General features: G+C 41.4%; 1 protein-coding gene and 1 long non-coding RNA gene across 2 annotated transcripts in view; one reads left to right on the forward strand and one right to left on the reverse strand.

Moving 5' to 3' along the window:
- Window positions 1-19,118, reverse strand: part of LOC125173712 (uncharacterized) — a 95,743-nt gene extending 76,625 nt beyond the window's left edge. The window contains exon 1 of the long non-coding RNA XR_007155129.1: window positions 18,663-19,118. This is a non-coding gene — a long non-coding RNA (uncharacterized LOC125173712). The remainder of the gene's footprint in view (window positions 1-18,662) is intronic.
- The window catches only part of SLIT3 (slit guidance ligand 3), a 594,639-nt gene continuing 591,938 nt past the window's right edge, over window positions 17,986-20,686 (forward strand). The window contains exon 1 of the mRNA XM_047873095.1: window positions 17,986-18,625. Coding sequence (XP_047729051.1) covers window positions 18,429-18,625 — 197 coding nt within the window. The 5' untranslated portion in view covers window positions 17,986-18,428. The remainder of the gene's footprint in view (window positions 18,626-20,686) is intronic.

Consider the following 20,686-nt stretch of genomic DNA (forward strand, 5'->3'; position numbering starts at 1 on the left):
CTTTTCGCGTTATAAGTGTACAACTAGATGCATAAAATTGTGGCCACTGAAGGTGCTGCCTCAGTGTTCTGGGGCTGACAAATCTTAAGAGCAGCTGTAGCTTTCTGTGTATATGGTCTCTCAGAAGAGAGATTCCAAAGCAGACTGGTCGGTCACTAGATGACACCTTTGCAATTCATCTGCCACCTCTGTTTGTGCTTTCACCTGTAGAAGGGAAGAATCAATACACAAGCCAAACAAGCTCAGCTAAGACAGGGATGGAAAATGATTCTTCTCTACCATTGAAAAGCAGTTGATGGAAGCTTCCTCAGCAGAATAACGGGAATGATTGGAAAGCCACTTAGGAACTCTGTGGAAGGTTGCTGTGATTGATTAGTGATGTCTGCCATGGGTTGAATATAAGGAAGTGGTCATATGGGTGCATAATTACCAACTCGCCCCCACGATTTGCCTACCAGCAATCAAGGAAAAGCAGCTCTCTGGAGATTGGCTCTGTTATAATAAAAGAGGAGATCTAAAGGTTGTCAATGGCTTAAAAGGAAAGTTTTGCCAAGTTTGTTTTTTTTTTTTTTTTGGAAGTCTCATTTCTTTCTCTCTTTTCAAAAGTTTGGCCTAAATTTACCCCTGGGCCAACATATTCTTGCTGATAGGCAGGGTGAACTCTTGATCCTTCTCACCCAGGGAAGAATATAGGTTTTGGACAACAAATATAGGTGCTGGAGCCCAGATCTGCAAGTCACAGGCTGTGTGGCCCAGGAAATGCCATTGGTTTGCTCTGTGCCTCAATTCCTGATTGTAAAATAGGGACATTACCTATGTCACATGTTGTTCTGAGGGGGAATTATAGGTGTTTAGTATTTTCCTGAGCCAAATTACCAATGAATGGTAATGATTGACATATTATTATAATTATTGTAATTGTTATATTTTTTATTAAAAAGCAAAATAATGATCATGGTGGTGCAGTTTGAAGATAGGTCTGGTATAGAAAATTTAGCTATGGGTAGGTTTAAGGAGTCTGTCTCCAGTTACAATGAATGACTAGAAATTGGGCCCATACAATGGGATACCCCAGGATGGTTGGGGGAGAAAATCTGTGAAGGCAGCAGACACAAAGGTCAAGCAACAAGAATTCCTGTTAGACTTGTAATAGGACATAAACACAGGCTGAGTTCTGAGGCCAAATGAAGGAATACCCCCACCTCCAGAGGAAATGGAGGAAAACACAAAATGGATTAAATTACTCTGAGCATAATTATGTCAGCTATGAAGATGCATTTACATGTTGTACTGCTGTATGTCAGAACTCTGATACCTCCTAGGCCATGAGAAATAAATACAAACATTTCTGAGAAATTCTTCCTTCAACCCAATCAACATTCCAATGCAAACTAAGAAAAGAGGTCAGGGTGTGAATTCTAAAAGCAAAATATTCCCACTATAGTTTGGAGTCTAGCGTATCTGCTTGGACCCTGAAAAGATTGACTTTCACTTCCTCTTTTATTAAATATCATACTCATTTAAGTATTGCACAATTTACTAGTACATATGAAGCATAATGAAAGATGCTTGTCATAAGTATATTTTAATTTTATTTCAATGACACAAAATGGCAAATAGTAATCAGAGCATTGACTTAGAAATCAGAACCAGAATGATATTTCCATGGAAAAGGATCATTAAAAAAAATCATAACAGTGGCTACAAATGTATAAATGAAGAAACTGAGGCTTACATGTAATTTTGGGGGATCAGGTTTATTGAGATATTTATAGACAATAAAATATTCCCTTTTTAAGAGTGTAGTGCAGTGAGTTTTGACAAATGTGCATAGTCCTGTAACGCAAACCATTACTATGTTAGACCCATTTCTATTACTGAGAAAAGTTTATTTGTGACTATTTGTAGTCAATTATCTCCCCTCACCTAGTAATCAGTGACCTGGTTTCTGATCTGTTTTTTGCCTTTTCAAAATATCATACAAATATAATCATAAAGTATGTAAGTTTTGTACCTTCTTTCTCTGGCATAGTGCTTTTTTGAGAGTCACCTATTTTTTTTCGCCTGTATTGATGCTTTATTTTTTATTCCTAAATTATATTCTATTACATTAACGTACCACAAATTAGTTATCCATTTAGCAGTAGATGAGCATTTGAGTTGCTTCTATTGTTTATTATACATAAAGTTTCCATAAACATTTACATACAGATCTTTTGTGGATATAGGTTTTCAATTTTCTTGGTTAAAATATGAGGGGTGGGAATTCTGGGTCACATAGTAAGTGATGAATGCATTACTTTACTAGAAAGTGCCAAAGACCTTACCTTTCGCATTCCCATGAATAATGTGTATAAGGCTTCCAGATGTCCTATTCTCAATAGCACTTTTCAGTTTTAGCTATTCTTATGGGTATGTGGTGGTATCTCAATATGATTTTAATTTCCATTTCCTCAGTAACTAATGATGTGTTTCTTTTCATGAGTTTGTCATCTATATGTCTTCTGTAGTAAAGCTTTTACCCAGTTTTTGCTTTCTTGTCTTACTGAATTTTGAGAGGTGCTTTATATATTCTGGACATGAACCCATTATGAGATATATGTTGCTTATCTTTTTTATTTATGTCACCATATCTTTCAAAGAAGAGATGTTTTTAATTTTGATTAAGTTCAACTTATCATTTTCTTTCTGTTGTGGTCTGTGCTCTAAGTATATTATCTAAGAACTTTTTGCCTAATTCAAGCTCAAAAGGATTTTATCCTATGTCATCTTCTAGAAGTTTTTATACATTTAACACTGGCATTTAGATATAGACCATTTCAAGTTAATTTTGTACATAGTGCAGGAAAAGATCAAGGTTATTTCCTTATTTAGCATATAGATAGCCAATTGTTCCAGTACCCATTGCTGAAAAGATGATCTTTTGTCTGTTGAATTATCTTGGCACTTTGGTTGAAGATCAGTGACCATATATATATATGTGGGTCTATTTCTGAACTCTTGATTCTATTCCCTTGATCTCTGTGTCTCTCTTTTATCTAATACCACACTGTCTTGATTATTATATCCTTATAGTAAATCTTCAGATCAGGTTATTTGAATCCTCCAACTTTATTCTTTGTATTCAAAATTACCTATTTAGCTATTTTAGTTCCTTTGTTTTTCTATATAAATTTTAGAATTAACCTATAAATTTCTACAGAAAAAATCATGCTGAGATTTTGATTGGGATTGCTTTGAGTGAATAGATCAATTTGAAGAGAATTGATATCCTAACAATGTTGAATTTTCCAATCCATGAGCACAGGTATAGCTATCCATAGATAACTTCCTCTTGATTTCACTAATCAACATTTTGTCATTTCCAGCATTTAAATCCTGTACATATTTAGTTAGTTTTGCCTCTAAGTATTTCATGTTTTTTAATGCTATTATAAATGGTACTGTTTTTGTAATTTTAGTTTCTGGTTATTCTTGCCAGTGTCTGATGAAACAATTGATTTTCATATATTGACCATATATCCTGCAACCTTACTAAACTCACTTATAAGCAGATTCTTTAGGATTTCTTATGTAGACAATCATGTTGTCATTTATATAAATGTAAGTTTATGCCTTCCTTTCACATCTACATGCCTTTTTACATTTTTTCATATTACTGCATTGGCTAGGATCCCCAACATAGTATTGAAAATGAGTGGTGAATCAGACATTCTTCCCTTGTTCCTAATTTTAGGAGGAACACATTCATTTTCATCTTAGCTAACTAGTTTATTTCTAGATGCCCCTTATCAGGCTAAGGAAGTTTCCTCTTTCCTAATTTCTGAGAATTTTGTCATGAATACATGTGAAATTTTGTCAAATGCTTTTTCTCCATCTATCTAGATGATCATATGCTTTTTCTTTTTTATACTCTGTTAATGTAATAAATGACACGGATTAATTTTCAAGCACTGAACCAACTTTTCATACTTGAGGTAAACTTCAGTTGGTCATAATGTATTATCTTATTAAATACCGAATTCCATTTTCTAGTATTTTGTTAAATTTTTAAATATTTATGATGGGTATTGGTATATAATTTTTATTTTTTATAATGTCTTTGTCTAGTTTTGGTATCATGGTAATTCTGACCTCATTAACAAGTTGGAAAGTGTTCTCTTCTATTTTCTTGATGACTTTGTGTAAAATTGGTCATTTTTGCCAGGGAGACTATAACCTGGTTTCTTTTTGTGGGAAGGTTTTCAAACTATGAATTCAAAGTTTAGTAGATATAGGGTTGGTTTGGTTATTTCTTCTTGAGCTTTTGTAGTTTGTGTCTTTCAAGAAATTTGTCCATTCCATCTAAATTATCAAATGTTTGGCATAAAGCTTTTCATAATATTCTATTATTCTTCCTTTAATGTTAGTTGTCTTTGTAGAAATGTCTCCTGTTTCATTCCTGATATTAATCATTTATGTCTTCTCTTTTTTATGATTAATCTTTCTAGAGATTTCCAATTTTATTTGTCTTTTCAAAGCACAAATTTTGATTTCATTGGTTTTCTCCATTGCATCTCTGTTTCACTTTTAGTGATTTCTGCTCTTCATTATTCTTTCCTCCTCTTTACTTTGTGTTTGACATGCTCTTCTTCATCTAGTTTCTTAAAGTAGAAAATTAGGTTATTGATTTTCGTCCTTCCTTTTTATCTAATACCAAAACATTCCCTTCAGACACTGCTTTAGCTTCATTCCACAAATGTTCACATGTTGTATTTTCATTTTCATTAAATTAAAAATATTTTCTAATTTCTCTTGTGATTTCTTCTTTGACCATGGTTTATTTACAAGAGTGATGTTTAATTTTCAACATTTTAAATGATTTTTGTGTGTCTTTGATTTCAATTTTAGTTCTAATGTAGTCAGATAATATTTTTTTTACAATTTTAATCCTTTAAAAATTATTGAACCTTATTTTATAGTCTAGACTATGGTTTATCATAGTGAATGTTCCAAGTGGATTTGAAAATAATGTGTATTCTGCTGTTTTTGGGTGGAGAGTTCTCTAAATGTCAATGAGTCTTATTTGGTTACTAGTGTTTTTTTTTTTTTTAATTTTTAAATGTCTTTAGTGATTTTTTGTCCACTTGTAGCAATTATTGAGATAAGAGTGTTGATAGCCATAGCATAATTATGGATTGGGCTACTCTTTTTTTTTTTTTTTTTTTTTTTAGGTCTACTAGGTTTTGTTTTTATGTGTTTTGAAGCTCTCTTGTTGGGTACATCCACATTTAGGATTGTTATGTTCTCTTGGTGAACTGACCCCTTTATCATTATAAAACATCTCCTCTTTATCTGGGGAAGCAATGTTTATTTAAATTCTACTTTGTCTAATAATAATATAGCTACTCTAGCTTTCTTTGACTAGTGTTTTCATGCTGCATTCTTTTCCATCCTGTTATTGTCACCATCTTTTAGTCTATTTATTTATTTATTTATTTATTTACATTTATTTATTTTTGAGAGACAGAGAGAGGGCACAAGTGGGGGAGGGGTAGAGATAGAAGGAGACACAGAATCCGAAGCAGGCTCCAGGCTCCAAGCTGTCAGCACAGCAGGGCTGTACCTGGCTTGAACACACGAACTGCGAGATCATGACCTGAGCCGAAGTCGGACACTCAACTGACTGAGCCACCCAGGTGCCCCGAGTCTTTATATTTAAAGAGGATTTATTATAGATATCATTCAGTTGGGTCTTGCTTTGTTTAAACAAATCCCATAAGTCGCTGGCTTTAAACTGAATTGTTTAGACCATTTATATCTGATGAAATTACTACCACATGGGTTTAAGTCTACCATCTTGCTATTTGTTTAATATTTGTCCCCTCTGTTCTTTAATTTTTTTAATGTTTATTTATTTTTAAGAGAGAGAGAGAGAGCGAGCAAGCGAGCATGAGCAGGGGAGGAGTAGTGAGAGAGGGAGACGCAGAATCTGAAGCAGGCTCCAGGCTCTGAGCTGTCAGCACAGAGCCCAGTGCGGGGGCGGGAACCCATAAACTGTGAAGTTGGAAGCTTAACCAACTGAGCCATCCAGTCACCCCCTATCTGTTCTTTCTTGCCTTTTTTCCTATTTTCTTACTTTAGATATAGTGAGAATTTTTTATCATTTTATTTCTTCTGCCCTTTTGCTATATGCTTTTGCTTTACTTTTTGATAGTTTCCCTAAAATATTGTTTACAACACATATTTCAAATTTTCATAGTTTGTCTTCTACTCTCTAATAATATTATACCATGTTCCCTATAGTGGAGTAATCTTACAAGAGTATACTTCGGCTACTTTCCTCCTGTCCTTTTTGCTATTATTTTCATATCCTTTATTTTTGCATATATTATAAACTCATTGATACATTGTTGTTATTTTACTTTAAACAATTGTCTTTTAGCAGATTTATTGACGTATAATTTAAATACAATAAATTTTTTAAGTTCAGTTGATTTTTTGAGTTTTAGTAAACTTATATAATTGAGTGACTATCACCAAAATCCAATCTTAGAACAATTCCATTGACCCCAAAAGTTCTCTTATACCTGTTAGCAGTTAATTTCCACTGCCCACCCTACCCCATCCCCAGTTCTAGGAAACCACTGATTTGCTTTCTATACCTATAGCTTTCCTTTTCTTCATATTTAATTAAATTGATTCACACAATATGTAGTCTTGTATTTGTATCTGCCTTATTACAATTAACATTATGCTTCTGAGCTGCGTGAGCTGTACCCACATCATTGCATGTATCAGGAGTTTGTTTCTTTTTTAAACATATATTTATTTATTTTGAAAGAGAGAGAGAGATACAGCACTCACATATGGGTGAGAGGGAGAGAAAGAGAAAGAGGGAGAGAGAGAGAATCCCAAGCAGGCCCCATGCCAGCACAGAGCCTGATAGGGCTCGATCCCACCACTGTTGAGATCATGACCTGAGCCAAAACCAAGGGTCAGATGCTTAACTGACTGAGATACCCAGCCACTTCACTCTTTTTAATTGGGGAGTAATATTCCATCAAATGGATGTATCATTTTTAGTTTTAGTTTTTATCCCATCATCAATGATAGACATATGGATGGTTTCCAGTTTTGAGCTATTATGAGTAATATTGCTATATAAGACTGTGTAGACATATATTTCCCTTTCTCTTTGGTAGGCATTTAGAAGCAAAATTACTAGGTCATATGATAAGTGTGTGTTTAACTTTTAAGAAACTGCCAAGCTACTATCCAAAGTTGTACCATTTTTATTCCTATTAGCACTGAATGGGAGCTCCAGTTTCTCTATGTCCTTTTCAAGGCTTAGTAATTCCAATCTTTTTAATGTTGGCCATTCTAGTGGCTATATAGTGGTATCTCTTTGAGATTTTAGTTTGCATTTCTCTTATGATTGATTTTGAGCATCTTTCCATGTGTCTACTTGTTTTTTATATCTCTTCATCTACCTTCTTTGATGAAGTGTCTCTTCAAGTCTTTGGTTTATTTTTAATTTGGCTATTTGTCTTTTAATTATGGAGTTGTAAGAGTTTTCTTTTTTTTTAAATAAATTTTGGGTACAAGACATTTTGGTGAATTTTACCTGCTGCCAATACCATCCAGTGCATTTACATGTTAAATATTCTATTTTGCATTTCTAGAAATTCCATTTGCTTCTTTTTGTATCTTCCATTTTTTCTAGTTCCTAAATATACAAATTATGTTTATAATAGCTGTTTTAATATCCTTGTCTATTAACTACATCATTACTACCATTTATGTGTCTGTACTGGTTTTCTTTTCTTCTTCTTTTTTCTTTTTTCATAAGGCATATTTTCAGGCTTCTTTGCATTGCTGGTGATTTTTGACTTGATGGCAGTCATATGAAATTTACATTGTTTGGTGCTCTTGTATATCTTTAAACAGTGTGGGACTATGTTCTTGTCACAGTTAAGTTACAAAAAATCAGTTGGAGTCTTTTGCAACTTGTTTTTAAGCTTTTCTTAAGGTAGGTCCAAGATATCTTTAGCTCCACTGCAAAAGCAATACTCTTCTGAGGTTTCTATTCAATGCCTTATGTTATTATGAGGGTCTTTCACTGTGGCTGGTGGAAACACTAACTATTCCCAGTATTGTGTGAACTGTGGGAATGATTCAGCCTATTCCTGTCAGGTGGTTCTTTCCTCAGCCTCCTGTATTTTTCTCTCACAAATACTCAGTGAAAGACTCAAAGGAACATCTCAATAGATTCTAGAATTCTCTTCTGTTCAGTACCCACCTCTTAGGTACACAGTGTTACAAGTCTAGACACAGTTGTCTTTCCAGTCTCTGTCTCCTCAACTTAGAATGCTGAGTTCGCATCCTTGGACTGCAGCCTAGAAATGATCTCTTGGAAGTAAGGTGGCATAATTGTACAACTTACCTCATTTGTTTCACATTTCAGGGAGCAGTCGTATACCTCCTATTTTCCAACGTTTGAAAATCATCTTTTTTATATATATTTGTGCCCACTTTTCTACATGCTTCAGGTAGAAAGGTGAACCTAGTTTTTGTTATTCCCTACAGCTAGAAGCAGAAGTCTCTATAGGAAGCTTTGGATCATAAGAATTACATGATCAGATGTATATTTCAATAATGTGGGGCTGCTGAGTTAAAGGTTGGCTATAGAAGGTGGGGGGTAGTAGAGGCAAGGAGTTAGGAGATGACTGCTAGGATCCAGATGAGAAGTGACAGTCATTTGTTGTAATGATAGACATGAAACAAAATGATTGAATTCTGGACTTGAAGAAAAAATATAGGAATTGCTGATTACTTGGATGTTGTGTATGAAAAGAACGGGGAAATTAAGGATGACTCTAAGACTTTTGGCTTAATTAATTAGAAAAATGGAGAGGTCTTTGAAAACAACAGTTTCACTGTTGGGGAGAAATTCTGAAAGGGGTGTACTGAAGAAAGAATAAGAGAGGAATCAGACACAGTGAGGACAGACAGCTCTCTCAAGAAGTTCAATCAATTACATTCCATCTGTCAAGAGACCTACAATCTAGTTGGGCAGGGAGTATTATTCGTAAATAGATAATTACATTAGTGTAAGGAGTATAGAATAGAGATTTCTACAGCCACAAATCGAATGAAAAAATCTCTAATATAAGGAGGGTATTAATGGAGGAAAGTATAAAATGCTTCACAGAGGTGGAGAGGCTTGAGCTGCATGGCAAAAGACCAGGACAGTTTCACCAGAGGAGGTGGGCCAGGGCATTGCATAAAGTGTGAAGAACATGAGGTAACTTGACAGATGGAAACACCTCAACACTTTCAGGAAATTATTTTTAATGTTTATTATTGAGAGACAGAGAGAGACAGAGCATGAGCATGGGAGGAGCTGAGAGATGGGGAGACACAGAATCTGAAGCAGGCTGCAGGCTCCAAGCTGTCAGCACAGAGCCCGACACGGGGCTCGAACTCACAAACCACAAGATCGTGACCTAAGCTGAAGTCGGACGTTTAACCAACTGAGCCATCCAGGTGCCTCAACGCACTCAGGAAATTTTAATTCTCTATGGCTCAGCTTAAGGTGGGAAGAAGGATTTGTGAAAAAAAAAGAAGCAAGAGACAAAGGCAGAGACAAGGTTGATTGACAAAGACCCTTCTTTACCATGTACATACTTTAGACTACTTTGTAAGTAATGGAAATGCCTCTAAGTATCTGGAATGTGACTGGAGGTGGTGAGCAGTGAAGTAAGTGGGTTGAAGGGCCTGGGTGAGAGGCCTTTATGGCCAGAACAAATCCAAGGAGATGGAACATTTGGAGTAGGATCTCACAGTGTTTGAAGTTGAGGAGTCAACAGGTCTTGGTCTTGGTGAACTGATGGATAGGGTGAATTAGAGGATTAAAAGGGGAAAGTTAAAGATGATGTTTAGGTTTTTGACTTGGCCATCTGGGTAGATTGTGATACCATTAGCTAAACTTGGGAAATAAAGTATTTTACAGAAATTCACACTCCTCACCCAAGACTGAGTAATCACTCATTAAGGTGGTAGTTCCAAGAGTGGGTTAGAAGGTCCTTAACCTCCTACTCTAGTGTTTTTCATCAACTCCACCCCTTATCCCCTAGCCATATTGAAAACTTAAAAGCTGTGGAAAAAAGAAAATATGATGCTGCCTATACAAAATAGCTTTGCTACAAATCCCCTAATTAACATGCCTTTTGTCAGTCCCTTTATCTACAAATATCCCTGGAATTGCAATTGACTCTGCATCAGGTCAGATTAGTCCAAAACATTAGACTTCTCTTCATACACACAAATGATAGTATTATACCAAATGATAGTGGTATTACCACTCATGGTAGTACTTCACATAGACTAGGCTTAGTACAGTGGGGAAGAAGAAATAATTCTGACCTTCTCAGAAGGGGTCTCCCTCACGTTCTAGGATCCATCTACAGAGCCCTTTCTTATGTTTCTCCAACTAGCCCACTCATACCAGGGCTTTTGCATGTGCCATTTTGTCTCTTGGAGTAGTGACCTATCCCACTCCATACCTTATTATTTAAAAAAAAATTTAATGTTTATTTATTATTGAGAGACAGAGCATGAGCATGGGAGGGGCAGAGAGGGAAGGAGACACAGAATCTGAAGCAGGCTCCAGGCTCCGAACTGTCAGCACAGAGCCCAACGCGGGGCTCGAACTCACAAACTGAGAGATCATGACCTGAGCCAAAGTCGGACGCTTAACTGACTGAACCACCCAGGCACCCTTCTCCATACCTTATTATATCATAGCCAGATTCTTCTTGTCTTTTGAATCTCCTTCTATGGCCATTTTTCTGAGACCTTTTCAGCCTCAATTAGTCTTTATCATATCACCCTGTTGATTCTCTTCCCAACACTTTATAATTTTTATTCATATATTTATTCTCTTGCTTAATTGATTGTTTTACGTCTATTGCTCAAACAAGACTCCATGAGTAGCAATCATGTTTTACTTTGCCTTCACTATAATGTGACCTTCACCCAAAAAGTATACAGTAAACACATGTGGAATCAATAAATAATAAATAAAAGGCAGATAATTAGGGCTACTATTTAAAAGCATTTCATTAATTGACCAATAGGAAAAGGTATTTATTTTGGGAAGGGGAGAATTTCCTGTTGTTTCTGAAATTATACCACATAGATAACAGCTTTCCCTAAGATTTGTCTTGTGTGATTTGGAGAAAATATAATTTCAAGATTGCATTGGTATATCATCCTGGGCAAGTAATGCCAATGACAATGATAAACAACCTCCAAATCTTAGTTGGGGGGCTTAGGTTATTCTATTAAAGACTGTATGGTCATTGCCTTCTATGTGTTGATTCAAAGATTCCAGTGTCTTCCTTTCTGTGGCTCCACCATCCTCTTAGGACACTGTGATTCTTCAGTGGATCCCCTCTATTTGTCTAGCCAACAGGCAAAGACAGAAGACCTGCCTGATTATAGGGGTTTCAAAGGCCATGTCCGGGAGTGATATGCATCACTTCTGCATAAGCTCCATTGGTCAAAATGAAGCATATGGCCCCAACTTAACTGTAAAGGAGGCTGGGAAATATAGTCTTCCCGTGTTCCAAGAAAGAACTGTATCTGTGAGCATCAAGCTAGCCTCTGCCAGAATAGGGGACTTCATTTGGTTGTTATCAAGATTAGAGAGTTAATATACATGAAACACTCAAAACAGTACCCAGCATATCAGGGGCATCAATGATGCCAGGTAAGTTGCAAGAGGAGTTTCTTTGAGTTGGCACTAATTACTGCTTGCTAAACAAGGGTGGTATTCTAAAGTTTCTTTCAGTCCCAACAGCTGGCTGGAGAGTTTTGTGAGCCCCAGTGCCCAAGGAAGCCAGCCAAGAATGCAGATGCCACCGTCAAGTCTGTGTGGCACATCTTCATGCTTTGTTTAATTTGGTTCCCTGGGTGGGATGAGTTTTATGAGCAGGTGTTCTGGTTAATTAGGTGATTAATACTCCTCAAATTGGAGAGCCATTTCCCCAGTGACAATTCTTGATCTGCTCAAATATGAGACAAATCTTCATTGCACAGTTTGGACAGACCCATGATTGCACTCACCTGTCTGCTAGGCTTCTCAGGTCAGCACTCTGGCACTGAGGAGTAGGAGCCTGACCTCACATCTGGCTGAGTCACTATCTTGATGCACCAGTTTGGAGAAATAAGAGCTCCCCAATTCATTTGCCGTTCTTTCAGACTAGGGCAAAGTCGATCTGGGGCACATTTATGGTTCCTTTCTGTGGATTCCAATCCATATAATCCCTAAAGATCAGAGTCATTGTCTCTGCACAGAGCCCTCTAGCTTCTAAAGCAAGGTGGCCAACCCACATCTAAGGGGAAATCAGGATCAAAGCTTTTACTCAAATTTTCTCTCAGACCAATAGAAATCTGCCCTAAATTCTCCTATATTCCACATTCCCAAATCCCTTTCCTCACACTCATATACCATTCTATTTCTGTCTCCTTGTCTTTGCTTTCCTTATGATGAAGACCCTTTTCCTCCCATTGAGATCATCAATTCTATATATCCTTCCAAAGCCAAATGGCATTCCTCAGCACTTCCAATCCAGCTTGAAGTGATTTCTCCCTTTTTAGAATTTTTGTAGCACTTACTATCTGACTCACATTAATTAGCATTTAATCATATACCATATCTTTTATCTTCTTTCATGTGTCTTAATCTTATCTTCCTAATTGGATTGTTGGCAGCTGTGGGCTGTGTCTTCTAGGCATATATAAAGTTCTCAGTAAATCGCTGTTAATTGCTAAATTAAGCTAGAATGCCTCTTATACTTCCAGAAAATGGGTCAAATACCAACTCGGCCACACAGCTGAAAATATGGCTACTAATTTTAGTTCCTCACATGCTCAAGCTTTACAACCACAGAGGGACTGAATCTCCAGTTCCAGTTGGAAAAAATTCAGGGAAGACCCAGATTGGCTTATCTCAGTCATGTGCTCACCCCTAGAAAATCACTGTCTTGACGAGGCGAGATCTGTAAGAACAAGAAAGTTCTAAATTATAATCACATAGTTGGAGTGGAAGATCTAGTAAGAGTTGTCCACTACAGAGGGATCTGAATTTTGGAAGGTTCTATTCTACCTTCTTCTCCATGCTAAGTTATTTATTTTAAAATTATGTATTCATTCATCAAACATTTACCTAATCAGAGTAGATCCTGCCCTTTGGAGAAGGTCAATAGTTTAACTGGCAGTAAACTTTTACTATTCTTTCTTTCTCAAGGGCGAGAAAAAGAATCATTTGCATAGAAAAAAAAAATAACCTTCCGGGTCCAGCTGATAGTACCTTTCCTTAATCCTGTGCTCCAGAAGTGACCTGAAATTCACATATGTGAGTTCTTCCCTCTCCCAGGAAGATTTAATAGGAATCACAGTCTTAATCTCAAATTAGAGTTTTCACCCTCTTTGCCTCCCCCTCCCCATTCACATACTCCTCAGAGAGCTGCCTTGATGGCTCAGTGAGGTAGTGTTTCAGTTTCAGGGCCTCAGATAGGAAACAGACAACACAACCTGAAAGAGTCATTTGAAGAAGGGTTAGTAAAGGGACTATTTAGAAAAGTGAGGCAGGGTTAAGGAATCAATAAGAGATGAGGAGTCCCTAAGGTTTAGGAATAGTGGGAAGCCATTCCTATTCCTACCCTCTAAAGAGAAAAGGGGATGGGAATGGCAGCTGGAGGCCAGGGCTGGAGAACATGAACTATGACCTTCAGTAAAGGAAGGCAGCCGCTGCCAAACTGCTGTCCTTATGGAGGAAGCCCTGGTTTTTCCTCCAGATCTCTGGGCTAGTTCCCTACATTGGCAGACCCAAGAGAATACGGGTGATACAGTCCATAGAGGTCAGCCTTCTGGTGAAGATAATAGGGTGTCAGTGGGCAGAGCGATCTGGAAAATTCACTGGAGAATGACTAGCACAAATGCTAAGTTTCAATGAGATAGGAGCAAACATATCAGAATGGAGGTGTGGGGCAGGGAATGTGTATAGTTAAAAAAAAAAACCCACTCAGAGATTCTAGAAGAATATAGTCTCATCATCCTCCCCCAAAAGGTCGAGTAACACTGATCAAAATAAGTAAAACTGCAGCGAAATAATGTCAAATAAGCTAGTTGATTGGGTGGATCATTCAAATATTTGTTAATTAGTCCTTCGTCAACCATCACAGAGGTATTTGTACCTCTAGGCATCAAGTATGCAAAAATGAATTAGATACTTCTGTATGTTTGAAATTTTTTATAATAAATGTTGCCTTAATGGATTACACAGGTTCACTGACTTTGAGAATCCAACAGATTGGACCAGCAAGGTTTCCTGGAGGAGTGGACAGCTCAGCTGACTCTGGGCTAGTCAGATAGGAAAGAGCCAGGAAGAATGCTCTGGAGGGATGCTGAGAGATGGCAGAGTGGGGGGAGATGAGGTATAGAGGTATAAATCAAAGTTCAGGATTGCATTGTCAGGTGTGCATTTTAGAAAAACCCCTTGATTATCACGGCTAAGGCTGAATTGGTGGAGGAAACCAGACAGAGACTTGGTGGGGTGGGGGGAGAGGTATGAGCATTGGCCATGCATGAAGCCAGGATCTGAACAATAGCAGGAGATCCAAAGATAAAGAGGGACAGATCAAGTGATAATCATGAGGAAGAATTAATGGGACTCAGGAACTGAAAGGCTGCGGTGTGAAGCAGAGGCAAGATGCTTCGGTGCTGTTTGGCTTCTCGTCATCCCCCTGTTTTTTCACCTAACAGCTTCCCAGTTTTTCTTCGAGAGCACAGCTGCTTACCTGCCCAACTGAGTATAGTTTCCATGGAACCGTTATCCACACATTCTTGTCTTCTTTGACTAAGAGGACGATTACATGACCTAAGCCAGGCCAGTCTTTCCCTCTTGGGAATTTGGATACCTTGGGCTTGGGCTTGATCCTAGATCCAGCCTTGATTTGTGTCTTTTTTAAAGCTTCCTGCTTCAGTTTCTTCCTCCTTAATTTTGTATGCTACCCAAAGACTTTCTTTAAAAGTATTACTTTTTTACTTCAATCAGTTAGTTTCTATTGTTGCAACCAGAAAACCTCAACTAATTATAGTGGCCATGTAAATGGTGGTGCCTTTTCCTGAGAGACAGAAAAGAGGTAGAGGAGAAATTTTGAGGTGGGTTTCTTGGTGGGCAGTTTGCTTTTGAGAAGCCTCTAGAAAACCAAAGGGAGGAATCCAAAAGTTTGCCCCAGAGGCTTATGTGGAATCTGAAAATCACACCACAGAGTGTAAAAGCCATCTCTGGCAGTTAAACATAAAAAGTCCTACCCAACAAACTGACCTCCGAAGGACTTACTCATCTTACTCATGCTCCTCTGGGAAGAGTAATGCTTCCATGTAGAGGCTGACATATTCTAAAGATGCCTCAGAATTAGTGGGGGAAAGTGGATAGAGCCTAATTCTAGGCACTGGGAGCCCTGGGTCTTGGCTCTGGTTCTTTCACTAATTAGCTTGATAAACTTGTACCAGTGCCCTTCCCTCTCTGAGACTCAGTTTGTGTGTTATTGAATACAGGGGCTGATTGATATTGGGTGGTCTCCAAAATATTCAAAAGAATTTTAAGTTTACATGTAAACTGGGAAACTGGGTTCAAAAAACCTTAAACCAGTTTCCTTACTACAAGACTTCTCAGGGTCATAAATATGCTCATCGGAGATGCAGATCTCCAAGAGAGGTGAAAGTGAGCATTTCTCACCCTGTTTTTGCCCAAGATCACCCCCCACCAACATTCTTGAAGAAACATGTAGAACTAGTAGTCGTCAGAACACACATGCAGAGATTTTGGATTAGGTGGTAGCTAAGATTGTTCCACTTACACTCCCTGATTCTGTATGGCTGGTGTCCTGTGTACCTCCTGTTTTCCCCACTTGTCCCTTCCTCCGGGATGATGGACTCCCAGGCTCTGTTCTAAAGTGTTCTCCCAAGGAAAAGCAAGCACGCTTGAATGCCTATGAAGTCACTTAAAGATCTAGTCAGACTCATGAAATCCCCCATCAGCTTAAATGGAAAACACAGTCCCTGCCCCCCCCCCCCTTCGCCTCCGCCCATTGTACTGTGCTCAGAGCTCAGACCCAGGCCCAGCCTAAAGGGATTGCAAAACATGCTCTAGCGTGGACTTGGGAAAACAAAGAAAACTCTACTCTTTTCTCCTCCAGACAGTCTGAGACGCTTTTGTGCCCTTGGGCTTTTGCCCAGTTCTCTCATCTGCCTCAGTCCTGGTACTAAATTGGTTCAAGGTTTGGAGGAAAGTTTCAGAGGAAAGGATGTTTAGAGTTCTTAGAAGCTGAAGTCACTCTATGGACCAGAGCATAGACCACCTATGGCCACCAGAGGGCGATGACAACAGCTTCGTGTAGAAAGCTGCTCCCAAGAATAACAGCAGTAAATTACACCTAATGTGTTTATGAATGATGGAGGGGCTGAAGTGTGTGCGACTATACATGTATGTGCAGTTGGATGCCTGCAGCTATGATTCTGAAAACATGCTAAATAGAATAAAATAAAAGCTGCACCTCTACTATATATTCACAGGATATGGCCAAGTCGTTGAAAATTTCCTTGAAGGAAAATGAGGTAGAAGGAATTAGAATAGCATTCATAATTGTAATTGTGGTATGCGTGATTGTGTGTGGTGTGAGAGTATGCATATACACGTGTGTATTTGAGTGTGAATGTGTAGATGGATGTGTGTGTGTGAGCCTGAGTGTAAGCATGCGTGTGCACATGTGCACACGCATGTTCAGGGCTCATTTAGACTTTGCCAGTATGAGCAGACTTCAAGTAAGTCTGGGCAATGTTTCCTACAGTTCCTGCCCTCTCCCTCCAAACAAACAAACAAAATCATTCCTACAAGTATTTATGGAGCCTCTAACACACGCGCCCCTCCCCACCAGCATCTGGAAAAGCTCAGACCTGGCCAATTTAGAGCGCTATGGAAGAATGAAGGCTCTGGGGGCTGAAGGGATGCCTCACATGCGAATGACTGTTTTGCAAAAAACACTTTCTCTTCTTTGATGCTCAAAACATCCCAGTGAGGTGTGCCCAGACAGAGCTGTGGCCCCTTGCTTTGAGGAAACCAAGGCTCAGAGGTGATGTGATTGTCCCAGAGTCATCCAGTCAGGAAGCAGAAGCTGACTATGAACAGGCATTGTCAATCCAGGGATCCAAGTCCCTGCCATCACTACTTTGAGCAGCACAGCTGGCACTGGGTCTAGGCAGAGCAGGACATGTCTCCGAGTAGGGGTTGACAGCAGCGACCTAAACAACACGGACAACCATTTTATGTGACACATGTGACTGTGAAGTGTGTTAGTATCAATACAATAGGTCCTTTAGGAAGAACTTGGGGATCTTTGCCAAGATGAGGTAGGATCTTTGCCAAGGTGAGGTAGGATCTTTGAGGATATTTGGAGATGAGGTAAGGACGAAGCTCCTATCGGCTGTGATGTAAAATATGAGTGAATGTGAGTGCTGCGGTTTGGAGTACCTAGCAGCTGTGTGGCCTTGGGCAAGTCACTTGACTTCTCTGAGCTTTATTTCATCTATAAAACACGGTACTCAGATGCCCCCCTGCGGGACGCTGTTGGAATGGAAAGAAGGACTAGGAGCAGAGTGCCTAGCTCAGTGCCAGAATAAAGAAAAAGTGCCACCAGCGAGAACAATCCTTAGCTCCTTAAAAGTTAATGGATCTCAATTCTGGGGCCCTCCTGGCGAAGCCCCTTTCCTTCCCTCATCTCCTGCCTCCTCCCCTCCACGCTCTCAGTTGCTCCAGCAAAGTTCCCAACTTAGTCGACATGACGCGCGGCTCAGCCAATGGGAGGCGGAGCTGGCGGTTTTGGGGGGGCGGGAGGGGTGGGCCCCGCGTCTCCGGTGTCTGCCCTGCTCAGTGAATGGAGAGAGCGAGCGGCGGCCAGCTCACCCGGCTGCCCCGTGCCCCAGCCGCCGCCGCCGCGCTCCCGAGCTCAGACTCAAGCCGGACCTCCCCAGGCGCCGTGCCCCAGTGCGCTCGTCCTCAGGTCCCCGACCCGGCCCACGCACTGGGCTGCGGGCCACCGGGGCCAGGAGGCGCTCGGCACCTGGGCACTCCGAGCGATGCGCAGCGGGGCAGCGCCGGCCCCGCGGATGGAGCTGCTGCTGCCGCCGCCGCCGCCGCCGCCGCCCGGCGCGCCCCGCTCCGCCCGCGCCCCGTGCGCCTGAGCGCCGAGCTCGCTCCTCCTCCGCGCCAACTCCGCCGCCGGCTCCCCAGGCCGCTCGGGCCCCGCGCGCGCTTCCCCAGGCTCCACGCGTCTTGCCCCGCCGAGGCAGCCTCCTCCAGGCGCGGGCCCCTGCACACCATGGCCACCGGGTGGACAGGAGCCGGCGCCGCCGTGCGCGCCCGCCTGGCGCTGGCCTTTGCGCTGGCGAGCGTCCTGAGCGGGCCCCCAGCCGCCGCCTGCCCCACCAAGTGTACCTGCTCCGCCGCCAGCGTGGACTGCCACGGGCTGGGCCTCCGGGCGGTTCCCCGGGGCATACCCCGCAACGCCGAGCGCCTGTGAGTACCTCCGCCCCGCCCAACCCGGGCCACCCACCTGGGTCCATAGTGGGGCTCCAGGCACCAGATCTTTCCTTTCCCTTTGGCCGCACTGGATGCAGTCTCTGCTGTCACCCTCTCCTGGGTCGGATCTTTCCTTCTCTGAGTTGGGGTCTCTGGCGTTGGGCGCGTCTAGAGAGAGGTCTTGAAGCCCATCGGGATGGGCAAAGAGCAGTGCTTCTCTAGGAGTGAAGGCTCCAGACGTAGGGCCCGGTGACAGCTTCCAGCAGAACGCTGGCAGGAAGCGAAGGAGAGTAGACAGCACTGCAGCCAGCGAGGTCTTAGGGTGAGAGCATGGGGTCTGCGCTCATGAAAGAAGGGAGGCGAAGGAGAAAGCTGAAGGGTGATGGGGCGTCAGGGCACGGAGAGGGGAGAGGGCCGAGACTGTGACCAGCTTGGAGATCAGAATGGGCCACTTTCCGGCTGCCCTTGCGAGCGAAGTTGGGTGTGTGTGTGAAGGTCTAACTTCTGAGGAACCAAACGAATTCAGAGTGGGTGCTTGCAAAACCCGCCCTGCCTGGAGTGCAGTCTCAGAGATGCCAAGTTGCAGCCCGGGTGAATTTTTTATGGCTCGGTTATAAATGCCTCCCCAAACGGGCCGGAGAATGGAAATGCTGACAGCCCTTTAAATGAGACCGAGCGCTATAATCTTACAAACCGCACTCAGCCTCGGATCCAGGGTTTGGCAGCGAGAGGAGAGGCGTTTGGAGAGTGGGGTGGATTGACCCTCGTTTTAACCCCAATTGTGCAACCAAATATTTACTTTTCATATGTCAACGTTTTGGAAACATTTATCATTTTGATCCTCGGACCAAACTCAAAACTTGGACTCCGAGGGTGGGCTCTTCCCAGCCCGCAGTTGGGGAGTACGGAAGGAGGGAGAAATGGTGGAGGGGGTTGGAACCGGCCTGGGAACACAGCCCAGAAGTGGGTGAGGGTTTGCTCCAGTGTAATAGACTTCTCCACGTCTTACTCTCCTTGTGTCTCCCTTCCCCACGTGTCTTAGGGGGTAGGTGCATGGGTATTCCGTTCTGCCTTCTTGACTTTAGGCTGGCAGAGAGAGAGTGGCATGAGACTAAGTGGATTGTCCTGGAGTGTGTTATTCCTGTTGATCACGTCCTGTCACCCCACTCTCTTCCTCAAACTCTATGTGTCCCTGGGCAGAATCTCAAAGGTACTACCTACCTTTTCCCTGGAGCTTTCCTGTGGCTCAAAACATCTTTTTTTCAAGTGCATTGATTATTCTGTGTGGTCATGAAATTCTAGAGGGTTGGAGCTGAACCTTCGTTAACACATGTAGAAAAGGTTCAGAAATGTGAAACAACTTGCCCAAGGTAATACAAGTTAATGGCAATAAAGGGGCCACAATCTAGGTTTCCACAGCTTAATTCAGACATTATAGTTTACCATACCAGTTACAATTTTGTTTTAGTGGTATTTTGGAGTAGCTAACACTGTGCTAGCCATCTTTGGAACAAGGGTCAGTGTGGGCCAAAGTCTGTAAACAGTCTTGGGAGGGTTCTGGCTGGGCTTGGGTCTTCGAATAGGGTGCTCTTGCTACTGTTTCAGGTATACCCTGCAAACATTCAGTTTGCTTTGCCATTAGCTCTCCTGTTGGGAGTTTTGAGACTCCCTCTCCTCCATTGTAAAAAAACATGGTGCATAATTGGGAAGCCAGGGGGAGTGAGCCCTTCTCCTGCTGTCATGGAGGAAGTCTTCAAAAGCTGCAAGCACAGCACAGCAGCCAATATGCCACCCACCTACCTTCCCCAAGAGACCCAGGCAGCTTGGGGCTGTCCATCTGCTCTACAACTGGAGAAACTGGGTGGAGACTGAGTCCTGGGCGTTCACATGGGGCCCTGCTGCAGTCACAGTCATTCGCAGACCTTGGCAGAGTGGGCTGTACTTTGGAATAGTCTCCGGTCACTGTTGCCTCTTCGGCTGGGGTGCATTGGGTGACGCGGCTACCCGGTCTAGCTCCTCATTCTGTTCTCCTTCCTCCCTGGGAGAGGGGGCAGCCTT

Source organism: Prionailurus viverrinus, chromosome A1 (assembly GCF_022837055.1).
Source record: "Prionailurus viverrinus isolate Anna chromosome A1, UM_Priviv_1.0, whole genome shotgun sequence".
Classification (NCBI taxonomy): domain Eukaryota; kingdom Metazoa; phylum Chordata; class Mammalia; order Carnivora; family Felidae; genus Prionailurus; species Prionailurus viverrinus.